The sequence below is a fragment of the Fundulus heteroclitus genome, chromosome 2 (assembly GCF_011125445.2).
Source record: "Fundulus heteroclitus isolate FHET01 chromosome 2, MU-UCD_Fhet_4.1, whole genome shotgun sequence".
Lineage (NCBI taxonomy): Eukaryota > Metazoa > Chordata > Actinopteri > Cyprinodontiformes > Fundulidae > Fundulus > Fundulus heteroclitus.
This window is the reverse complement of record NC_046362.1, coordinates 21,939,078-21,964,881: the sequence shown is the minus strand read 5'-3', so window position 1 is coordinate 21,964,881 and position 25,804 is coordinate 21,939,078. Positions and strand designations below refer to the sequence as shown.

At 38.7% G+C, this 25,804-nt stretch overlaps 1 protein-coding gene across 14 annotated transcripts in view; it reads left to right on the top strand.

The window, feature by feature from the left end:
* LOC105935574 (membrane-associated guanylate kinase, WW and PDZ domain-containing protein 2) overlaps positions 1-25,804 on the top strand; it is a 156,255-nt gene that overhangs the window by 104,716 nt on the left and 25,735 nt on the right. For all 14 annotated transcript variants that reach the window (XR_002428972.2, XM_012876054.3, XM_012876059.3 and 11 more), the window contains exons 7-11: positions 888-945; positions 7,850-7,971; positions 9,177-9,359; positions 13,952-14,481; positions 16,037-16,205. Coding sequence is in view for 13 of the 14 variants with exons in the window: in XM_012876054.3 (XP_012731508.2) it covers positions 888-945; positions 7,850-7,971; positions 9,177-9,359; positions 13,952-14,481; positions 16,037-16,205 (1,062 nt within the window). In the remaining variant the exon portion in view is untranslated. The remainder of the gene's footprint in view (positions 1-887; positions 946-7,849; positions 7,972-9,176; positions 9,360-13,951; positions 14,482-16,036; positions 16,206-25,804) is intronic.

Genomic DNA, 25,804 nt, shown 5'->3' with positions numbered 1-25,804 from the left:
ATCCACTGTTTTCTGATTGCAAGGCCAAATGCTGCAGCTGCTGAGGGATACTGATTGTTTACGATAGACTGTCTTTGTTTTGTCTCATGGGAAGGCCACGGTGCAGTATTAGGGGAAGCCCGAAAAGCGACACAGAGAGAGACAGGGCAGACAGAGACTGCAGCGGAACCGAAGGGTGCGATTACTTTCCAACTATGTGAATCTCTGCTCTGTTTCTCAATAAAATTGCTGGAACGTTATACCACCGTCTCGTCATTTAGTAAAGATGGGAACTCAGTTACTATTGTTTAATATTCCACCCAAAACTCCCATAAAACCTTTGCTAGGGGAACGTATTTGTGTGTCACTGGAAATTCAGAGTAGGATGAGGCGGAGCGCTCAGGAGATTTAGCGGTGTCTTTTACAAGAATCACAGGAAAGACACTTAAAAATGGGCTGTCTGACATGAGGATGAAACAAATAAGAGGTAGGCGAGGAGGAGACAATTAACAAAGCATCAATGACCATCAAAGGCGAAAACACGTGGGTGTGTGAAAGAAAACGACAAACTGGAAGTGGTTTTGTGGGGGTATTTGGCCTTGGTGGTGTTGTGTGCACAATGAAAAGGAGTACAAAGAAAGAAAGAGAAGACACGATGTCGTTTTCCCTCCCTCCATTCTTTGTATTGACTCTTTGTTGTGATTCGTGTCTGCGTGAAGAAACCACTGCTGTAGATCGAAGGGTTGTCTGTCGACTAAAAGGCGCTTTGGGAGCATCTACTGTGGCTGAGAGCCCTGAGAGTCATGTTGTCTCCCCTGAGTGTTTCCGTTTAGCGTCTACCTTCCTTCTTCTGCGCTCTGAATATACTGATAACGTTACCTTTTTGTCTCTGTGCTTCTTTCTCTCAGAGCTGCCCTATGGCTGGGAGAAGATAGACGACCCCATCTACGGCAGCTACTATGTCGAGTAAGTCCTCCTGAATCACTGCGTCTTTATAATAAAACGAGGAACACACATTCAATCATGCTGGTGTCCAACAAATTTGTTGACCATGTGAGAAAAAGAGAATATTCTGTGTAAAACATGTCCTTATAATCCCTTTTGTGCACTTAATTAAAGCATAAGAACATACACATTGCTTATAAAGTCACTGTAAGAAGTAAATTGATTTAAAAGCTTTATGCATTATGACACATTTGACTCTTTCGGACGTTTTAGGCTCTTCCTTCTGCCATTATATATTTTTTTCTCCCAATTTATTTTGAAAATATCCAAATAAATAGGACTCTTATTAAAGGATTGTTCACAAGAAGTGGACATCATCTTAATCTCATCCGGACGCTAAGAGAAATTAGACACACAGACCTCGGATAGCATCTGAAATAAAACATAAAATGTTTCAAAGTTTTGTATTTTGGGGTGAATTTTGAGTTTGATGATCTTTCATATGCATTTTAAACTAAATAGAGTAACCCGTGTCCCTAATATATTTCTATGCCACTGACTCAAATTGAAAATGCGTATTTTCATGCACAATCATTGCAATTACATGTTTATATTTATTTCATTTTTCATTTCATGGTGTTGATTTTAGTTTAAAATGTTTTATTGTTTTCCACCTGGCAAAATATTTTTTATATGGTGTATATCTACAAATATGAAAATATGGGGTAAAAAAATAATGCACCTTTTAATGCCTGTTTATTGACCCTCCACAAGTCATGTAAAGCTCCTGAAAAAAAGTTACATTTGTGTGCATGTGGCGGGGGCGGATAGATCAGGTGTGTGTGTGTGTGTGTGTGTGTGTGTGTGTGTGTGTGTGTGTGTGTGTGTGTGTGTGTGTGTGTGTGTGTGTGTATGAACAGGACCAAAGTTAATAATGGCTTACATTTCAATGAAAGCTGCAACCGGTCCCTAAGGAGCGTTATCGCAGATCCTTCTTCCCAGCAGTTGTTGGACTTTATAACCATCTGTGCTTCCAGAAAACTCAGCTAGGATGTTTTTTGAACTTTTTTAATTTATTTATTTTTGTTTGTATTCTATTTTATGCTGTCTTTTATGAACAATTTCAGGACACCCTACTCAGTTTCACATTTCATTTGATTATTTGAAGGCCATTTTTAATAACTGTACAGTGTTTTTGTCTTCTGTTGTAAACTTCACTCGTTGCTGATACACCTGAATTTACCAACTGTGGGACAATAAAGGATTATCCTATACTATTCATAACAACAAGCAACAAATGGACCAAATATTTAGTGAATCGTTTTTTTTTTTTTATCCCTGGGGACGCAGGTAGAGAAATTAATTTACAAAAGACTTTGCACAAAAAAATGAAAGAAAATTAATAGAATCGATGTTGGTGGCAAAAAAAAAAAAAAAAAAAAAAAAAAATATATATATATATATATATATATATATATATATATATATATATATATATATATATATATATATATATATATATATAAAGTGGAATCTGATCTTTGAGCAAGTATGCAAACATTTTATAAATTGCATATATAGTGAAAACTAAAGTTAATAATGATTTTCATAAGAAATGTTAATATTTCAGCAAAAAAACAAAAAAATAATTCTTTTTTTTTGTCTCCATGGGACACAGGTTAGAGGAACCTGCATGCAGCTAAAATAAAGGAGGGGCAGGATCCCTTAGATTTAACTTTAAAGCTGCTTGTGGAACAATGTGACTGCATCTAATGAGATATTTGGTCACAATGCTAAGCACCACAGTTGGTGAAAGTCAAATAACGCATCAGAAAAACACGCCTTATATTAACTTTGAGGTTTTGGTGGTGACAAACATGTTTAACAGCCACAGCACTTGGACAGCTTTCAGTTCACGATGAACCGCTCTGTATATCAAAGTATTCAGGAGTCAAATGTGAGACCATCTGTCTGATAAAAAAAGTTTGTTTGAAAGTGGGTCATGCAAAGCACAAAGAGCCCGAGCATGGCAGCGAATTTAGAATGGAGCGATGGGGGGAAAACATCAAGTTTTCGAATGGCCCAGTCCAGACTCCAGTCTGATCAAACTGTTGTGGCAGGACCTTTAATTAACTAAGGATAAACATAATCCTGCAACCCTCAATGAACTTCTGCCACACAGCAGAGAGAAGCGAGCCCAAAAAAATTCCCCACTGCAGGGAAAGAGATGGACCACATCCTAGAGGAGGCGATCGCTCTGAGCTACTGCAGCTGGAAACTTTTCCACACTGGTTGGTTTTTGCCACTCTATTAAAAATTAACAAACAGGCTTAAATCGGAGACAACCGGACTTTCGATCAGTTCTTTCTGAAAACGTTTCGACGCCTATCTTTGTCAATTCTGGTGGCTTGCACTGAGTGACTGGCTGTTGGTGTGCTGCTGTTTTTAAGAACATGGAGGCCCATCATCCTAGGCACATTCTCAGTCAGATGCAAATCAATGACCCACCCGCCTCTGTTCTGGGTCGTTAAAAGCTATTGCTCGGTATGAGTCGAGTGCTTGGTCACCTGAATCCTGATTATTACAATTATCAATCCCAACAAAAATCTATTTAAAGTTAGTGTAAACAAATTTAATTTATGCTGTACTAAGTTGTTCAAACTTTAATTAGTGAGCCATCATTGCCACGAAGCTTGGCAAATACAAGGATACATTAAAATAAGCTGGTGCCCTCTTCCAGCAAACTCAATTTGTCTTGATTCATTCTTTTGAAGGATTAATGATCCAAAACATATAATCAAATCAACACAGAAACGAATCATAAAGGCAACCGTCTTCCATGGATATCTCAGTCCCCAGGACTAAATCCTATATAAGGACCCAGGACTCTGAATAATGAAGAGAGATTATGCAATGAGAAACTGTCACACATCCCTCCTTTCTTTGTGTAAATAGGAGGACTTTGTCTTTTTTTTATGTTTTTCATTTTCACTCTATATTTCATTTCAAAAGTTTATTTCAAACCTGCACACATTTTACAATACATATACTGATAAACAATACATATGCATGGCTTGAAAGGGGAATGGAAGAAGCAAAAGCTTATACATGTCCAATCCCCTCCCGCTCATCCCAAGGACACTCCCAAGACCTGCAAACGACAAGACAAAGACAAGACAAACGACACATCCACACTCATGCATACAAGACAACACACTGGCCCAACTATCTCCTTCCCTACACCACCCTCATAGAACATCACTCACTCTCTTCCAGGTATTTTCTCAGGACATCCCGCTTAAATATTTTTTTAAAAAGATTTATGTTTTCACAACACTTTTGTTCCTCCGATAAACTATTCCAGAGGGTGACACCACGACTTGAGATGCACATTGATTTCAATGTAGTTCTTACTTTTGGTTGGCATAATTGATTTTTGCCTCTAAGATTATAAGTGCTAAGTGCCTCCCGCTCCTGAAAAAGTTTTAAGACATTATCTGAAAGAGAGCCAGTTGACGCTCTAAACATTATTTGCGCAGTCCTTAAATTTACAAGATCAAACAATTTTAAATTGAAAGATTTTAGAAACAATAAATTAGTGGGATGTAAATAATTTACTTTATGAACGATTCGAATAGCTCTTTTTTGTAGTGTAACCAGGGGCTGAAGATTGGTCTTAAAGTTGTTTCCCCAAACTTCAATACAATAATTCAGATATGACATAACAAGTGAATGATACACGAGGAACAATGAATTTTGACTGAGGAAGTGACGTACTCTGTTCATCACTCCCACACATTTTGCAACTTTTGTGCGCAAATAATTAATGTGATCTTTCCAGGACAATGTCTCATCTATAATCACACCCAAAAAAGTATTTTTTTTAACCCTCTCTATGCTTACATTATCAATAATAATTTCAATTGGTACATTAGTTTTCCGTTTGCCAAATAACATTAGTGTAGTCTTTTTCAAATTTAGTGATAATTTATTGTTGTTGAACCATTTCTTTAACTTGTTCATTTCGATTGTTGCTTGCGCCAAAAGTTGCTCCAAGTTGTCTCCAGTGCATACAATACTAGTATCATCCGCAAAAAGTACAAACTTCATAACGGAAGACACATTGCAAATATCGTTTATATACATAATAAATAAAGTTGGACCCAAAATGGAGCCCTGCGGTACTCCACATGTTATGCCCCTGAGCCCAGATTTATGTTTTCCAAACTGTAAAATTTGCTTTCTATCCTCCAAATAGCTCTGCAACCACTTGTTAGGTAACCCTCTGATGCCATACCTTTCCAGCTTTTTTAATAGTAAACTGTGATCAATAGTGTCAAATGCCTTCTGTAAATCAATAAAAATTCCCAAAACAAATTTACGTTTATCAATGCCATCTGTAATGCTTTCAATTAAATCAATTAATGCAAGTGATGTGGACCTATTTTGTCTGAACCCATACTGGCTTTCGGTTAACAATTTATTTTGTTCAATGAAACTGCGAAGCCGACAATCAAATAATTTTTCTAAGATTTTAGAAAACTGTGGCAAGAGTGAAACCGGACGAAAGTTGGTGAAAGTATTCTTATTTCCAGATTTGAAGAGTGGGATTACTTTAGCAGTTTTCATTCTATTGGGAAAGAGTCCATTTTGGAAGGATAGATTGCAAATGTGTGTAAATGGTTTGATGATTTCTTCCGCCACCCCTCGAACCAATCTCATGTCTAAGTCATCTATGTCACGTGACTTTTTGTTTTTACATTTTTTAAATACACTCAAAACCTCTTGTTCATTTGTAGGGGCCAAAAACATTGAATTGAAATTGTTATTTATTAATTTACTACACCAATCGTGGGCTGCACAGTGGCGCAGTGGGTAGCGCTGTTGCCTTGCAGCAAGAAGGTCCTGGGTTCGAGTACACCCCTGGGTCTTTCTGCATGGAGTTTGCATGTTCTCCCTGTGCATGCGTGGGTTCTCTCCGGGTACTCCGGCTTCCTCCCACAGACCAAAAACATGACTGTTAGGTTAATTGGCTTCTCCAAATTGTCCTTAGGTGTGTGTGTGAATGGTTGTTTGTCCTGTTTGTCTCTCTGTGTTGCCCTGCGACAGACTGGCGACCTGTCCAGGGTGTACCCCGCCTCTCGCCCAGTGAACGCTGGAGATAGGCACCAGCACCCCCGCGACCCCATGAGGGAGAAGCGGTTTGGAAAATGGATGGATGGATGGATGGATACACCAATCGTCTTCAATTGGAATTTTCCTAGCAAGTTCTGGTCCTAAATTAACAAAAAAATCATTAAACCCATTTGCAATTTCTTCTTTGTTTGTTATAACTGTATTGTTCTCCACAATATATTCCGGGTGATATGGTCCACTAGATCCACGTCCAATGACAGTGTTAATAACATTCCAAATTCCCTTTATATCATTTTTTTTCCTATTAAGTTGATCAGAATAATATTGTTTCCTACATTCTCTTTTTATACATGTTAACTTATTCTTATATCTTTTATATTTAAAGTCCGCTTCTATTGTTCTTCTTTTCAGGAACTGTTTGTATAAATAGTTTTTCTTTTTACATGCATTTAATAGCCCCTTAGTCATCCATGGTGTTTTTGTATCACATTTAATCCTAATACTTCTAAAGGGACAGTTTTTTTCGTAAATTGAAAGAAATGTATTAAGAAAATAGTCATAAGCTGCATTTACATCAGTCTCCTCATAAATAGATTCCCAGTTGTGACAGGCAAGATCATTTTTTAAAGAAACTATAGATTGCTCCGTTACAGTTCTTTTATAAGAAACATAATCCAGTTCTTTGTTTTTATTATACTCAATATCATATGCCATAAAGACTGGTAAATGATCGCTAATGTCATTAACTAATATTCCTCCAATTACTTTGGTTCCCAGAATATTACAAAAAATATTGTCGATTAATGTTGCACTATAAGTTGCAATTCTGGTAGGTTTGGTGATCAGCGGATGCAAACCCAGAGTAAACATTGTGTTAATAAATTCATCTGTCAAGCCATGTTTCGTGGGATTTAAAATATTAATATTGTAGTCACCGCAAAGTATCAGATCTTTTGTGTCTTTATTGCTAAATAATTTATCCATCCACTCCGTAAATAGTTTCATATCAGATCCAGGGACTCTATACATACAGCTTATGATAAGGTTTTTACTTTTTGGATGTGAAATTTTTACTGTTACACATTCAAAAAGTTCCTCAACTGACATTGACATGTCTTCCACAATACTGCAGTTCATATTTTTGTCGATATATAAAGCTACTCCTCCTCCTCTCTTATGTTTTCGGTTCATACAAAACATTTCATAACCATCTAAGTGAAACTGAAACTCTTCATCTCCCCTTAACCAGGTCTCTGAGATGGCAACCATGCTGAATGGTGTTTCAAATTGCTGAATGGTGTTTCAAATTGTTTATATAGTTGCACATATTTACAAACAGAACTTTAATTATAAAAATATAAAAAAAATAATAATAATTGAGGATTAATTGGCCAAAGCTGTTTTCTACAAAGTATTGACAGCAGGGTATCAATAATTAATCCAATGGTAATTTTGTCGAAACAAGTATTTCTCATCACAGGGTTTTCACCACTAAATAAATGTTTCAATTAAAGCTTGGATTTTTCAAAAATGGTAATGGTAATCCAATAAAAGATGAATTTATACATCTTTGCCAGGGCTACAGGTAGAAGTGACCAGCAATGAATCTCCAGGGAGTCTAACTATCAGCATCAAGTCTAAGCGACTGAAATGTTATAGTCGTGTTTGTGAATACCTGCCGTCTAATCACGTTTTCATTGAAGAGTTGTCCTTCTATGATGCCTCTTTGGCGAACAGTGCATCTCTAAAGCCTTTTTCTGTTCGTTCTAACGATACGCTGTATTTTCAGTCACATCAATCGAAGGACTCAGTTTGAAAATCCCGTCCTTGAAGCCAAGCGACGTCTGGAGCAGCAGAGACAGATGCAGAGCCAGGGCCTCTCTGCTCTGCCTTTACCCACAATATACCGAGGTATGGTTCTACGCTGGTCGCCCAAACCAAAGATGATGTTCATTTTAAGTATTCCCATCCAAAAGGCCCCACTGAGTTATCCTGAAGTGAACTATCCCAAAGAGTGGGCAGTTTCATATGCATCAGATGAGGCAGATGTCACTATGTGAGGCGCAGGGTGGGATGGAGATTGTGGGTAGTTCTGGCAACAGGAGAACATATTTGCCCCAAGGCCCCCGGCGGGTCAACCCAGGCGCAAACGATGACCCAGGAACACTATGTCCTGCTAGGTCGGAGCGACACTTCCTGGGAGTCCGCCTAGCAGGGAATTGTCATCGGTGCCTCTAGATGTCAGCCAGTCATACGGTGGATGAATTCAGCTCCGATTGCGCCTAACTTTAATATGATGCAAAAATAATGTGACAAAATCAGAATACAAACCAGACATGGAGAAGCAGCATTCAGTTGTTTTTTTAGCTCCACTGAAAATCCCAAAAACTGCTGAAATCCTGGGTTCCTTTAAATGGAGATAAAAAAAAAAAGAAAACATTTGTTTGGAGCTGCCTTCAAATTTTCCATCTTAAGTAATAACTGAAACATCGTTATTTATAGTTTGTAGTCCAACTCTACTTTTTATGCTGCTGCTATGCACGTTATGTTTTCATCATTCTGGAACAAACTTCCAGAAAATTGTAAAGGTGCGGAAAGCCTGAGTTCCTTTAAATCAAGATTAAAAACACATTTGTTTAAGATTGCCTTCCACTGTTCTAATTAAGGCAAGGCAAATTTATTTATATAGCACAATTCAGTACAGAGACAATGCAAAATGCTTTACATGATTAAAATATAGGAATAAAAGCAAGTAGGGATAGAATGTAGAAACAAAAAAAAGAACATTTAAAAACAGTAAAACAGTTTAACTTGGTGAATCAGGTTAACTGAATCACCACTTTTTTGTTTTTTTTTCTATCTACATTTTATCCCTACTTGCTTTTATTCTGTTTTATTTTGCTATATTTTAATCATGTAAAGCACTTTGCATTGTCTTTGTACTGAATTGTGCTATATAAATAAATTTGCCTTGCCTTGCCATGTAAAGCATTTTAAATTGTCTTGTTGCTGAAATCTGCAACACAACTAAACTTGCCTTGACCAAACAAATGTCTGCTGGCTCTGAAAAAAAAAGATTTAGAAAATCTAACAAAAAACTCCTCTTCTAAATGTAGAAAAGCCGTTGTTTACGAGGGACCCGACCCAGCTGAAGGGCACCTTCCTGTCCACGGCCCTGCAGAAGAGCAACATGGGATTCGGCTTCACGATTATTGGAGGCGACGAGCCCGACGAGTTCCTGCAAGTGAAGAGTGTTATACCAGATGGACCCGCCGCTCAGGACGGGAAAATGGACACAGGTAATTATCGGCGGCGGACCTGTAATGAAAGCTGGCTCAAAAGAAGGTTGTGGCGTGAAATAAATAGCGGAATAGCCTCGCCTGCTGGAATTATGCGTTTATAGAGATGTTTCAGTGTGGCATCCTGCTTCTGACACTTAGGCAAGATGGGGCTTGGTTTTTTGCCATAGGTGGGTTTATGAAGTAGATTTTCCTGCCAGAAGTTTAATGTCACTGCCTGTCGAGCTTAACACATTAATGCAAAGTAAATATTGATGCTGCCCTGTCAGAGCATTTTTCCATCATATGCTGTAATGCTTTAGTTTTGGCTGGCACATTTCACAAAGCCTCTCAAACAATACCGAGATGCATTAACCATCCAGATCACTTACAGTTTGAACATTTCCTGTGATAAATTGATTTTATTAATTAAAATTTTTTCTTCAGCAACAGTTTTCTTGATGGTTTTGCAATTTTGGCTCACAGCTGTTTTGTATATGTATAGTTTTTAGATCGTATCAAGCCCGATTATAACCTACCTATACAGTACATTGTAAAAGTACTGAACCTTTTCACATTTTATCACATTACAACCACTAACCTAATCGTAATTTATGGTATTAAGGTGACAGACCAACACAAAGTACTGCATAATTCTGAAGTATGGAAGGAAAGCAATACAAGCTGTTTTCAGCTCCCTTTACGCTGATTCTCTTAAATAAAATTCCTTATAATTGCCTTTATAAGTCACCTAATTAGCAAATAGTTTACATGTGCATAAATTATCCAATTGTAGGATTGAAATTAATATTAAGATCAATATTCAATTTAGAATTAAAATTAATAGAGGGGGGGGGGTCAAATAGCAAAAGAAAATAATATTAGATAAAAACAGTGATATCTTGACTGCTGCAGATTAAGATTAGATGCTTATATAAAAGAATAGTTAAAAACAAACCATACATTGAGAAAGAGCCTGAGGGGGACATAGTTTACTAAACGGAGCAGTTAACATGGGTTTATGAGAGTTAAAGGCCCGTGCTGCCTGAGGACATGTTTTATTTTAGATTGTGGATGTTTTGATCTAAATGTGACGATTTTCAACCTTCTTCCTGATAGAGTGAGAATAGAGAAAGTGAGGTAAGATGGGTCTTTTCCCACCTTCAATCTAACTTTAAGAAGAAGGGCATTACACGTTATTGATAGCAGGTAGCTAAAGGCCAATAACAATTTTCGATTCCGTTTATGAATGTCCATTTCTAGTCATCGGCTGCATTAATGCCAAACCTTCTTGTCCGTGGGGGTTCTCGCATTAATGCTGCCCTGGGCAACCCTCTCCTTCTGCAGCTCCCCAAACAATTAAAACAGGGTTGCCCGGCTCCTGTCAATGACAGGAGCCGGGCAACTGCAGCTTTGAGATGCATCCCTTCTCCAACACACCTGAATCAAACGGCGTCCTCCAGCTCTGCAGAGGCCTGGTAAGGACTCATTCATTGGATTCAGGTGTGCTGGTGAAAGGATGCATCCAGATTTGCAGGACATGGCTCTCAAGGACTGGACATGGGCTAAAGTTTTCCCACATTTTCAAGACATGACTTGACTACGGTTTGCAAACTTTTTACTTTAAGCTGCACTTCTGCTTAAAATAATAAGCTAGGAATTACAGGGGGAAATAAATTTAGTGCAGGGGTCTCTTTTCAGCAAATATATTTACAGCAGAATATTCAGGATGCTCCATATTTAAGCCTTTGCTTTCCCGCCTCCCAGACATGAGCATTAGTTTGTCGGCACGCTTTCTTTTCTCTCGCTGCTCTGATAATAAAAAACTGAAACTAAAGGATTTTATTGGTTGAATCTCAAACACCTTCATTATAGGATGAAGGTCGGGAGGTATTCTAAAAAATATAACTCATACAGCGTTAACGCCAGTCTCACTAAATTGCCCACTTGTACAGTATTTATCCCTCGAATCTTAAAACCACATGAGATGGAGACGCGACACAAGCACCGGCAGCTTCCCATGAGGATTATTTAGTTAAGGACCCAACATTAACCAGCGTGTTTCCATTTGGATTCGCCCCGAGAAACACATGAAATCCTTCTCTGTTTGTGAACTGTTGGCTTTTCATGGATGTAAGATGCCTACAGAGCGTCTGGTTGGTTCATACATAAGCTCTTTATGTTTGTGATTTAGGCTGAGTTTACAGAAACAATAACCGGTGGAGGCTTAACCTCGGTGCAGACTTTTACAGAAAGCTGTAGGCTGCATACCGTTTGTAGTTGGCCTCACGCCTGGCACGGCTGGTGCCTAAACGTCTCATTCAGAGCACATTTCTCAATCTGCCTCTCTGCTGCTGCTTTCATGTTGTTGTTTTTTTTGTTTTATCTAGACTCTATTTCTCTTTATTTTGTCTCTCTCTCTTTCCCTTTAAGTTTACTCTTTATTCGTCTGACACTTCCCCTTCCGTCTTCATCCTTAACATGTTTTTGTCTGGGTTCTTTTTCTCTCCCTCTACTTTTCCTCTCTTCATCCCTCCTTCCTGGTCTGCCAGCCTTTTCCTTGCTCTCTGTTCTGGTCCCCCCCCCCCCCCCTTTTTCTCCAATTCGCTCGTCTCCACTCTGTGACATTGCCAGAGCTGCACTAACACACACTTTCATATTCAGGGACTCAAGCAGACACCCTCTGACTGAGATTAGCTGGCCTATTTGGCTGCGTGGCATTGCTTTCAGGGATTGTGTACGATTGTGGATTTGACATGTATGATGTACATTTATATGTGGGTAAATACTCACGTCTGTGTATGCGTGGGTGTCTGCAGCGGTGCAGAATAAAGTATCTGAGGCAGCTGCACTTGTCACTATTAAAGGTGCAATTTTATGGCTTCCTAAGGAGCGCTGTGAGATTCTGATGGTATGACAACCTTTAACAGAAACACCACAGTGTAAAAACACAAACATGTCAAAGGTTGGGTTTAATTGACAGTACGTTTAAAAAAAACTATTTGCCTCCTTCCAGGATTATTTTCTTCAAACAAATTTAAATATCAGACAAAGATACCACGAGTAAATCTTTTTTAAGCGAAAACTACGGCAAGACACTTTTCCATTTCATTTATTAAAAGAAAATAGCCATTTAAACCAACCTGAGTCTATTTGCACACGGATCTCTTGTTGATCCGTGAAGTATGTATGATTTCCAAAAAATGCTTTGCTTCAATTTGCCTCGCTACTCCCAGGCCTGATTACTGTCTGACCAGCAATAAATAAATTAATAAATAATTCAATACATTATTTAAAAAGATAATGTTCCTGATCTAAAGTTAAGAACAGATGAGAAACAATGTCGACGAACTATATCAGTCAGGAAATCGTTGCAGAGACATTTTTATGGAAATCCAGAACAGTAATAAACCTGTCCAGGAGTCCCTGGCTTTCAAAATGACGTCCATGAGAAAATTCCTTCCCAGATCTCATTTCACAACTTACAGGAATTAAAGGATCTGCTGCAAACATCTGAGCGGCAGATAACACAGCCCACCTCATGTGCTGATCACAAGGGGGACCAACACAATATTAGCCAGGTGGTCATAATGTTATGCTAGACAATATATAATATATCCTATTTATATTTTTAAGGTAAATGAAAAGTTATTTTCCGGATAGACACGCTGACTATTGATGCAAACGTGTGTTTCTGAACAGTTAAAATACATTTAAAAAATGCTTGTGTTTGCATTTTAAGGTTTCTTTGTACTTGACGCTCTGCTTTTTATCTGATTGATCTTTTTATTATGTCTTATCTCTGTTCCTTTGTTCTCCTGTAAAGCCCTTTGTGTGGGAATAGTGCTTTACCTGCCTTACCTACAGAGACCAATGGGTGGCGCTCAACTAGCAGCGAAAAGTTGATTGCCTGTTGTTTGCTGCAGAAAAAACATTTCATACGGGCATCTTTGTTGTTTATTTAACAAGAAATAAAAAAAAGGTTTAAATGAATAAATCATCCTGTACACACAGCTGACAGTTTATAGCAAAATAATGATAAAACACAGAAAATGTCAGGTCTTAAAACGGCCAAAACTACCTTGGATTTCCTGTGTAAGTTAGTTTCACTCCATTGCGTTCTATGTTAAGCAGTTAAGATAAATAAACCATGGATTATTACAACAAAATGTTTTTAAATGGCCTCCTGTGTAAAGGCGAGATTAAATGTCCCAATACTTAAATATTTGATCAGTTCTGAGTCTATAGAGGATTTTTTCTATTTTAGAGTTCCTAAATAAAGAAGCTTTCTGTGGAGGCCATTTTGCAGCCGATGTTGGTCGCATTCACTCAGACCTTGAGTGTCTGTCCATCCCACCTCTCACCTGCAGTAGATCAGCATGGATAGCCGGCAGGTGATAGGATGTTCCTCTGTGGCGCTTTCGAGGGACAGTCTGCTTCCTCTGCGTTTCGCTGTCCACAGTGATTTAATGGACACAGACTGAGACAAGTTGTATTTTTCAGAGCGCGGTGCGTCACACTGAAGCACCGACACCAGAGCATGCGGTTTGTGAGACATGAAACGGCCCCCGGTGTGACTAAAGCCGTTCTCGTCTTCTTTTCCTCCTCTCCAGGGGATGTCATCGTCTACATTAACGACATCTGTGTGCTCGGGACTACTCACGCTGATGTTGTGAAGCTCTTCCAGTCCGTGCCGATTGGCCAGAGCGTCACGCTTGTGCTCTGTCGCGGATACCCGCTGCCCTTCGACCCCGAGGACCCGAACGCCGCGGCGAGCACCTCCCTCACGCCCATCGGGTTGGAGCACCGCCCGCTGGTGGTGAACGGACGCGGCAGCTACGATCCCTACCTGGAGTATCTGTCGCTGAGCTCCCAGCTGCCTCCTCAGGCGCTGGCGCAGGCCGGAGCCTCTCACCCCGGGGACACGCACCTGGACGGCTCGTCGCTGCCGCCCACCACGCCCGGGTCGGCCTCAGCGCACACACCCCGCGACGATAACGTGTCCATGGCGTCCTCTGGGGCAGCAGGCGTTGCCGGGGCGACGGGACAGGGAGCAGAGCTGCTGACAGTCACGATGGTGAAAGGCGCAGAGGGTTTTGGGTTCACGATCGCCGACAGTCCTACTGGTCAGCGAGTTAAGCAGGTGATGTGTAGCCTCTCCTCCTTTCGCTTCTTAGACACTCTAATATTCTTATCTATTCAAATAGTTCAAGCTTCCTTGTTATTTAGCCTTAATTTAGCCCAGAAAAGGCTCATTTAGATTAAAAATCTCTTCCTCAAGACTACCCAGAACATAATGTCAAATCTAAGCAGTCAATTAAAGCCAGCTTCTTTCACTTAGAAATGCATTTAAAGGAGTTTAAAGAAAAGGTTGTTACTGAATCGGTCAAGGCAGCCAAGTAAAAATCTTAAATAACTGAGAGAGAATAAGATAAGAAGAAGAAAGTTATCTTATAGAGACACTATTTATCTTTAATAATGAATGAAATACCTTGTAAAAAGGAGCAGAGGTCAAAATCCTGTCTGCATAAAAACAAACATGGTAGAGAAGTGCCGTTTAAGATAAGATAAGATAGGCTTTATTGATCTCACAATGGAGAAATTCACTTGCCACATCAGCTCATACAAGAAGGTGCAGAGTAGGAAAGGTGCATTCAGTTATATACAGTGAATCTTCATATATACAATGGATCAAAAGAATACAAAAAGAAATAGGAATGGGCATATGGTGTCTTATTTACATTCATAGTGAGTTTAGTGTTTGTGTTGCATGTTTGTTTTATTTGCCGTTTTGCAGATATAACAAATGTGCAACAAATGAATAATCACCAAAACAAAATGAATAAAAGCAATTTGCTGCAGCAAGTAGCACACTCTCATGTGTCTTCATGTCTTTGCTGTTTCATTTTACCTCTGCCCACAACGAGTTTCCCTTACAGGATAATAAAGTATATCTTATCTTAAACCAGGTTTTATGCAAGAAGCAACTGGAGTAGCTGAATATGTGACCAAAGCATACTGTTTCAATTCAAGTCCCAGTAAAGTTTATGAAACTAAAAGAAAAACTTAAAGTTAATTACAAAAAGGCTTGAATTAGATGTATTTTATAGGAATTGTACATAATGCCAGTAAGTGTCAGACCAGTAATTTTAGAAAACTAATATTTCTTAACGTGAATTTTACCCAACCCCATCGATTTGTTTTATTTTTCATATTGCTGCTGCCATAAAAGATGAAATTATTGAGAGGATTTTTCAAAAAAGTTTTACCCTAAAACCCCATTCAATCAATATATGTAAAGCATATAGCTGTCTCTCTTTTTTTTTTTTTTTTGCGCACATCACATGCATGGGAAGATAGGGTCAAATGAGGTGTAAGTAGTTGATCGTAATCTGTGTTTTTCTCTGACTAGCTGGTCTGTTGAAATGTGCATGTAATTTCCTCCTGTGAAGATAGGGGGGAATTAATTCATTATTGAAGTTTCTTTTTTCACTGTCCTGCATATTTTAGATGTTTTCCTGCTCCAGCACACCTCATACCTCAACAGCTTCTCCTCAGATTCAACTTAATGTCTCACGCGTTTGAACCGGGTGTGATGAAGCAGGAAAAGATGTAAAACATGCAGATCAGTTAGCTGCTTCGCATTAATGAAGCGTTTTTAAACGAGTGACGGAGGTTGTGTTGTTGCTGCGCTGCAGGTGTTGGAGCCTGGTTCACAGGGAGCATCGGGACTGATCGAAGGAGACCTGATCCTTGAGGTGAACCAGCAGCCGGTGGCTGCAGCAGGACATGGACGAGTGGTGGAGATGCTCAAAGAGTGTCCAGTAGGAGCAGAGGCAACACTTCTCATACAGAGAGCAGGAACAGGTTGGAAAAATTAGATTCATTTGATGTTTTCCCCTTGTGCTTTATAATAGTAATCGATAAAAGAAGTTACATGTTCTTTTCATGCCCTGGTTTTACTCAAGAGGACATCCAAGAAAAACATCCTTCCCTCGCAAGGTCTTAAAATTCTGTAAAGTGCCTTGAAAACTTATCCATTCTTCTTGAATTCTTCTGCATGTTGTCACATTACAAACATAAATCTCAACGGTGTTAAATGGGATTTTATGTGATGACCACCGCAAAGTATCGCATACATGTAAAGTGGAAGAAATGCATACGTTTTAAGCCCCATTAACTCTGGTGCTCCCAAATAAACTTGGAAGGAGGGCTGAACGATATTAGAAAAAAACAGGCAAAAATATGCAGAAATGTTGGTGAATGTTGCGACGATGATTTGACTCACGATAAATAAATCAGTACTTAACTAGACAATAGAAATGTCTTCATGGTTTGGGTTAATGTTAAATACAGATAGAGATCCGACAGAGAAAAATCTGTCAGCTACTTGGGGAAATAAATATTTATTTCCATCTCAATAAAATTGCCATCTTTGCTGTTTTTTTTTAACAATTAAATAACTTTGTTTTAGTTTCTAAATAACTTTACCCAAACATCTTAATACCCTCCTAAACTATTGTTTGCTGTATAAAACAAGAATCACCCTAACCAAATATATTACAAGCATAGAGAGCCTGAATGTGTAATATGTATTTAATTAGCTATTGTTATTGTGAAAGTGAAGGAAATTTGTTGTGATGTTTTTATTAAAAATAAATTTGCAATGAATTGTTCAGTCCCCGGTGTTGGTGCGGCAAATTGCCTTCAGAAGTGGTGAAAATGGTATGGGCAGCATCATAGCCTGGGGTTACTTTTCTGTCGCATTTGATTGGAAGATGGAGATGTAGATGAATGTAGCACAATCCTGAAGGAAAAAAACAGCTAGAGGCAGCAAAATACTTTCAGACTGGGGTGGAGGTTCACCGTCCAGTTAGGATACTTATTTCTGAAAAGTCTGAAAAACATTTTTCTTCAACTTCATAAATATTCACAACTTTGTGGTGGACTAACACATAAAATGCCATTAAAATATATTAATAGTTGTGGTTGTAACATGGTAAAATGCCACCAAACGTAGATAACAATGAACACGTGACGAATTAAACTGTAAAATTACTTTAACAGAAACTAAATCAAGCTTTTCAAATATGATTGGGTACAGATCAGGTTCATATATATTTTTGCATTTACAGCAAAAGAGCTTATACAAATCAATATGCAATTCAAAACCATAAATAAGTAGTCATGAGTAGTTTATTAGTTTGATCAAATTGTTCCATTTGTCTTGACCCTGTATTAGCTTTTTCTTGTCTTTCACATGTGTTTGTCAGGAGGAGCAGAGAAGAAAAACTCCCCAAATAATTACCAATAACAATTGGCTGTTTTGGAGATTTCACATGCCAAGACAGTTTTATCAAAATTAGGAAGGGGTCCAGTTTTGAAGCATCTTACTGCTAAATATACGCTGGCTTGTGTTCCTCATGCATCATTTTACAGAGCGTCTTCAACCCCAGCTGCTGCTTTGCAAGAGAGGAGTCACGCAGAGGTAGCAGTGAGAGCCGGCAGTGCAAAATGCTGTTTGATTAGGATCATTTTGACAACTGTTTATTTTTTAACGCCCTCACGTCTCTGAAGCTCTTTTATTTAGACTTTTCTGAAAGTCTGTAGATGATATTTTGTGTGTGGAATATTAAATAGTGCAAATTACTGTAAAACTTCACAGATTGCTAAAAAGAAAATACACAAAATTCGGCCTTTTTAAAATGCTTGGGTGCTTTCCTCAACAAAAAAAAAATCTAATATAACCTAAAAGAGTTTTTGTTTTTTTTTGTCCACGCTGCATTTCTGAGGGAATTTATTACAAATAGGAGACGTAATTTGAGTGCTTTTATGCTTTATTACTCATGTCATGTTGTAGTAGCTGTTTAAAGATTCAGAATATTAAATGTAAAACAAGCTGGAGAGCTGCAGTGGGAGTTTTAGTCTCTGTGTTGTTGTCTAGAAAGCAATTTCCATCCCACAGGGGCCAAGCATCTTCACAAATAAATACACAGGGTTCCTGCGCACTCTGGAGAAGTTTGAAAGTCTCCAGAATATGTTTTAAACCAGGGGTGCCCACACCTTTTCAGCTCGGGAGCTACTTATAAGATGACCAACTAAAAATGATCTACCTACATTAAAAATACAAAACATAAATTTACTATTCTATATTATCATTATTTCATTATGACTATTCAATATTCTATATTCTCTCTCTTTTTTAAAGTTTATAAAGTTTATTATTTATACTTTATTTATAAAGTATCTTTTAATTGAATTAGAATTAGAATACATATTGGTTTGCCTTTCATAACTACATGAACCCAACGTACAACTCTGTGTACATTATTTGTCCTTACCTTACTCTGATGACTTGCACTGAAAGACATCAGCCAAGGCTGCATAGTCTGGACTGCTAGCCAATCTCAAGCGCACTTCCAGGTGATCATCAGTCATGGTTGAGCGGTATTTGGACTTAATTACCTTAATGTGGGAAAAGGCTAATTCGCACAAATGGGTGGAAACAAATAATGGAGTCACGGAGGTGGTGCATTTGACTCGTGTTGGGGTATTTTCCCTCTTGTTAGTGAGTTCCAGAGCAGTCCATGTGCCCTGGACTTCAGCTCAATGTCAGCTTGCAGAGTCAAAATTTCATTCTCAACACAGGACGAGTTCAGGTGGAACAGCGTTGCAATTTTTAATGCAAGGGAATCCACCTCCACATCCTCCTGAAAAGGGTAGCACATGAAAGTAGCAACTGGCTCCAGTAAAGCAAAGTCTTGAAAGCGTCTGTCAAACTCTGACAGACGGTTCTCAGTCTGCTCTGTCGAGTTGCTCAGGCACCTTTTCTTGCATCTCCAGCTCCGATGCAACATTCTGGAAGTTTGCCACATCAGGGCCCTGCAACTTTGAGGACAGGTGTTGCATCTTTCTTTTGAAAGCATTAACTGAGCTCATCAGATTGATCACAGTTTTGTCTTTTCCTTGCAGCTCTACAGTAATTTCGTTCAGCATGTTGGTCAGATGGGTTGCAAAAGCCTAGCAGCCACTGGTTATCATGTCATTGGCTGTATTCTGCATGTTTTGCTGCAAGTAAAAACTTCTTAATGTCTCGAAATCTTTGCAGGACTTTCCCTCGGCTGAGCCATCTCACAACAGTGTGTAGCAACAACTCAGAGTGTTCGCAGTCAGCCTTCTCCAGATGTACGCGGAACAGACTTCTTTGAAGAGATCTAGCTCGAATAGAGCAGGCGATCTTCGTTGCCACATCCATTATCTCTTTCATGTTGAGCGTTTTAGCGCATACGGCTTGTTGATGTATTATGCAGTGATAATTGAGGAAGTCCGGGAAAGCATCATCCTCCTTACCCTCAGCAATGAAAACATTCGAGCGGCCAACCATGACAGGCGCTCCACCCGTGGTGATGGACACGAGTTTGCACAACGGGAGCTGGGTTTTCGCGATAAAGGTTTTGAAAGACTGGAAAACGTCCTCTCCTCACGTTTGTTCTTTCATGGGCAGTGCTTTCAACAGCTCCTCTCTCCCATTCATGTCAGAAAACACCATCCAAATAAATATGCACCACTGGGCTGTGTCACTCACATCTGTTGACTCTTCTAATTGCAGGGGAAAAAACTCGCAGTCCGCAATATCCTTCCAAGGTTGCTGGGTCAATTCCTCAGTTAAGACTTCAGAGCGGCGTGCAACTGTATTCCTCAATAGCTGGAGAGCTTTGATTGAAGATAATATTTCTGATTTGTTTTTAAAGTCCTGGAACAAGGAATCGGGCTTCAGCAAATGCATCTTCTATCATCTCTCCGTCTTGAAAGGACTTCTTGTGCTTAACAATTAAGTGACTCACCCTAAATTATGCTTCGGTGGCTGACTTCGCTTTTGTGGTCAGATGTGAGAAAAATGACTGCTGTCCGGACAACTGGGATTTTAGTTCTTTCACCTTTCTCTTTGTCAGATCGCTTTTTTGGCGGAAAGTCAATGTCGTGGCTTTTATGAACAGTCCGAAAATGCCGCTCCGCATTTCCTTTCTCTGTAATAGCAATGGCACACTGACAGATGAGGCAAACGCACTCAGAATGTGACATAATGGGGGAAAAATCCTCCTCCCATTCCATGTGGAAGTGGTAGGTTTTAGGCTTCTTACTCAGGCCAGCTACGGCACTCATTTTTACACCTTTTCTTAAATTTTGTTATAAATAAATTCTAGGCTAGATACACTCACAGGAACAGAACAGGTTAGCATGGTTTAATCAGCATGCGCAGGGAGCCGACCCAAGTGACGCCAGATTGGCTTCCCTGTTTGCCAATCAGGACAAATGTCATAGTGCAGATAGATCATTCATCGCCTACTTTTTGATGTCATGCGATCAACCCACACCCTCTTTGCGATCGGCCAGTAGATCTCGATTGACAAATTGGGCACCCCTGTTTTAAACACTTTCCAGATGTTGATTCTTGCTCCATTTCTCTGAATGTCACATCCATCCATCCATCCATCCATCCATCTATTAATCATCCATCCATCCATCCATCCATCCATCCATCCATCCATCCATCCATCCATCCATCCATCCATCCATCCATCCATCATTCCTCGCTTTTCTCTCTCTCTCTCTTCTTATTGTGACCCCAATAGAAACATCTGCAGTAAACAGAGAGCTTTTCTATTTATACTTGGAACAGAGAACTCTGCTACTCTGAAGCTAGGAAGCTACAGGATCTGGACATGAAAAATGTGTAGGAACCCTCAATGCTGTAGTTTGACTGAACTGTGTTTTGAACCCAAATCCCCGGCACAAACAAAGAGTTTGGAGGGTTGTGAAAGAGTTTTGGCTGCCTGGGCTCCAAGCAACATTATCCTTTTATTTCTGCATTCAGCCCCATCATGATGTGATTCTGTGTTGGGAATAGTTGAAACGAGACAAGAACACAAAGTGATACGCTGCACTTGCACAGAATGGCCTTAAAGCCATTCTGACCTTTAACGATTTTACTTTTTAATATAAGATAAAAACAAACAAAAATGAAAGACTGCTCTTTTTTTGAGGAAATATTTTAACCCAAAGGAAGATTCAAACATTTTTTTTCTATTTCAGGCATGATTGGCCACCTGCAAAGACAGTTCAATTGCTCAGTGCAAGCTTTATTTGTTTGACATGTGCACTTGCACCAATTCTATAGAAGATGCTTTGGTCAGAGGTCAAAATTAGACTTGATAATTTCCCTGGGCTGCTTATATCGTTCTGCCCCCGGCCATCTGAGGAACACACACACACATTTTTAACCACACAGCAATTAATATGTGGAGCACTGCACAAACTCCAGAATGAAAGCTAAAACACAAAGCGCAGAAGCAATCTCTTTTCTTTAAATGCTCGTTTTCTTGTTGACTCTGTCATTAAGACTGTGGTTTCTCTAGAGTTAACAGCCAGTAGAGAAGTTAATTTGCATTGTTTCTGAGATAGTATCAGAATAATAAAGGGGGAAATTATAGAGAGAAGCTCTTGTTTGCATCACTCTTTTCATGGATTGTATTTAATTAGGGATGAAAGTAATCAGTCTAACATGCATCTCAGGTTTAATTAATTTGTGTGTGACTGGAATTATTATTGGGACTTTGAGAAGCCATCAAAGACACGAGCGCTCAGCCATACTAAGACAAGACTACCTGACGTAAGAGCTGGTTAGCTGATTTTATGCCAGACTTGGAGCATTCAGATCAGCACCAAACTTCTGCACAGATGAGCAAACTGAACATGAACCAAATGTTCACTTACACTCTGTACAGTGACTGTATTAGAGATAATTAAAATGATTTGATGAGCACAAATGATTCAAATGTTTTCTGCAGGAGCAGAGAATGAAGCAGTGTGTGCAGCTGCATGCATACATGTGCTCATGAGCAGCAGAGAGCTAATGTCATGCTGCTTGAGCATCTTCTAATCAGCAGAGCCAATGTCTGCCCCCTGGTGGTTGGTCAAGGAATACTGTCATATTTCACAACTAGCTATGTAAGAATACAAACAAACAAAAATAAAAACAGTATTAGATTGTTTTAAAATATAATTATTTTCTTATCATGCTTGTATCCTTGTTTTGATGTTTGAATGGATTTGTGTGTACATGTATGGGGATTTGATTGGGCATGCATGTGTAGTTACAGACAGTATATGTTTATTGCTATGTTTTACTTTTATAAAAAATATATATAATTAAAGCCTCAATAGATTGTGAAGATCGTTTTTACATAGGTTTCTCCAAATTTTTTAAAATTTCTTCTAATCTTGAATTCATTCTCCAATTTAGACCTAAAATGTCCAAAGAAGTTCAGATTTTTTATTTTAAGTTTATTCTAGTTGTCACATCTAAAATATGTTTTGTCCATGTAATGCTTCTTATGTCAAATTTTATTTCTTATTGTTATTTTTAATGTGGTGGAGGCTTTCCTCCATTAAGTACTGATCAATCTGTTTAATACATAGACTTGTTTGTTGGCTGCACTTTATGTTCAACAAGGATTGATGTCCAACTCAACAAGCTACTCTCTTGAATAATAATCTTCTGATTAATAAAAACTGTTAAATTACTTGTTTTAAATAGTCCTGTAGATAGGCCAGTAGATTAAGATGTTTACAATTATCTAAATCTACTGGCCATTTTTGTTGCTTGTGGTTAAGGAAGGGGAAAGGTCAAAATTAAATCGTATTTGCAATTATTATTGAAATATATCACACTTTTTTTGTCAAAATCATACAGCCCTAGTTCTTATGCATAAATCAAGCCTGTTTAAAACGGACAACCTTGTAAATCCTTAACTCAACCTGACAAATTCTCCTTTTTCACACAAAGATGCGGTCTCATTCTTTAACCTTACCATTTTAATTTAAATAACTGAAGGTAACAGCCCCACTTAGGGTTTATCAGATTGAAATAAATGGAACAAATCTCTTTTTTATCATTCACAAATTTATTGGAGTTTTTCTGCAAATCACCATTTAGTGAGCTGAAAAAAAAACTATTACATTCTGTGACTTCAGCGTTGCTACAGAGACTCTGTTATCTGCTCCATGTGCGACTGTGTGTTTCTGTTTGACTGCTTCACTGTAGCGTGGGCCCTCTGCCAGCGTTCTACTGAGCTCTGGTCATGTTCGCAGCTCCGTCCCCTGACATCCCAGTTTAAATCAGAGCCAACCGCCATATTTGAGACATTTTGCAGCACCAATCAGGATGCGTATGGAGGCTGAGTAGAAGAAGAAGGCGCTGAGCTGCTCGAGCCAACCGGGGCGAACCTGAAGGCCATCCAGAACTCAGCGGGCTAGTCTGTGAGGTCCAGCCTGCCAGACGGCTTGACCGCTGACTTGTGAGGGAGGCCACACGATGGCTCTCTAGAAGTCATTCATTTGTAATTTATCACCATTTGTGAGAGTGCTCCACACACACTGCGCATATGCTGTTGAATTGTATTTGCATTTAAATTATGCTGCGTGCAACTGTGAGGAGAACGACCCTCTTTACTGGGAACAGAAGATTAACTTGTAGCCGGTACTCGTTTTGTTCGTTGAATCGTTAAGGAAAGTTTCCTGAGAATGAGTTATTAGAATTCCTCAAAGCCTCCCTGAAGGCCTGTATTCCCTGCTGAACGCGGTTATTATTTCCAGCTTCCAACTGAGCTCTCCCTCTGTTGCTGCCGCTGAATGATTTCAGCACCACGGATAGCGCTCCCTAAGCCCCTGTTCATGTTTACAGCAGGCATAGAAGGGAGTGCTTTTGCTTTATCTTTCTGCCATTCTCCTCCCCTGTAATAGACGTTGCAAAGATTGGTGATGTTTGGTTTCTAAATGATATCCACAATAGAGAAGCATGCGAAAGTATTATATTTCACCTTTTAATAGCCATGTTTTGATTGATTGTATTTCACGTTTTATAAACCTTTGTTTTCTCCCTGATTCCTAGCCTTGTACTCTGCTGAGCATCTTAGATTACAGCTTAATGATATTGTTTACTACTTTTTTTCACAATCAAATGACAGCAAACCAATGATAATAAATTGCATTGTTAGCTAATAAAATGCAGAAATTTACTTGGCCAAAAATGATTTGTAGTTTATATTTTAAACTGGGTTTAGCCTTTTATATTAGTTATCACAGTTAGAATGACTAAAACATTGATCTCTCTGTGTATTCCCAAGAGCATATAGACCATTACCTTAACTCTGATATTTCCAAAAGACTGCCAACATTTCCATAAGCTATATTTTCCTTGGCAGATTTAAACCTTAAAATGATCAAACAGAGCAACAGTGCTGCAATATGTTTGGTTTTGCTCATATATTCTGAATGTATAGCCTTCTCTTGCTTTTCCACAGCCTGAATAAACAGCAGGCATGTCTTACCTTTTCATAGAAAATACAGTTTCTTTAAAAAATATCTTCTGGTTTGATTTCAAACACCTCACTGAGAGAATATTAGCCAACATTTAGTCTGCTTCACTCAGTAACAGCTTCCACACCCAAGAGTGTTGTCAATGTGACCTGTTGGCCCTTAGATATGCTGTGTTCTCTGATTGGAGAAGTAACGGATTGAGTGTCCAACTAGATGGACACTCAATCCATCACTCAGGAAACATTTACCTAAGACAAACCGTTCCCTGTTATCAGCCAATTTCTTAGTGGATCTCCAGTACATTCCTACGTATGTGACTTTGACTCGATGACCTCAAACATAAATACTGTGAAGCAAATGCAAATGATGATGATGGCATTGATTTTCTTCAAAATCTTAACTGGTACAAAACAGTTGATATTATTATTTTTTTTAATTTTCCATCTGATTTGTTTCTCTACATATTTGCTTTTCCAAATCTGTCTTATCTGCTTTGTCCTGACTCTGTTTTCATTCGTCTGAGAATGTAAGCTGAACCACTGTCATCATCACTCAAGCTTCCCATCATCATCTTGATTTGCTGTTGCTGTAGGAGAACTTCTGTACCTGCCTTGCTGTTTTCTGTTCACAACACCTTAAATTAGCTCTGTTTAGATGTATCATGAGACAAGGCAAAGCATTATGTTGAATAATAGAGTAGACGACCAAGATTTTGCAGATATTTTTTTTCAAAACAAATCCATTGTTTGTTTTTTGTTTTGTTTTTTGTTGTTTTTCTTTTGTTTTCACAAGTAAAAGTTTAACATATCTGCAATCAGTGCAGCATGATCCAGTTAAGGTTTGATTAACATGTTTTACTGCTTTTTTTCCTCAATTAAGGTGGTTCCAATACCAAAGTAGGTCTGAAAATCACTTTTTGTATTTTTACAAAAAAAATAAAGTTTCATATATATCAAGCTATGTTTTAGAGAGCCTGTTAAGTGCAAATCTGTCCAGTTCAACTTTGAGCATTTGGTGTTTTTAACTAGAGATGATCAAATGCATTTCAGTCCCTACAAACCATGAAATTACTCTTTACTGTAGCAACA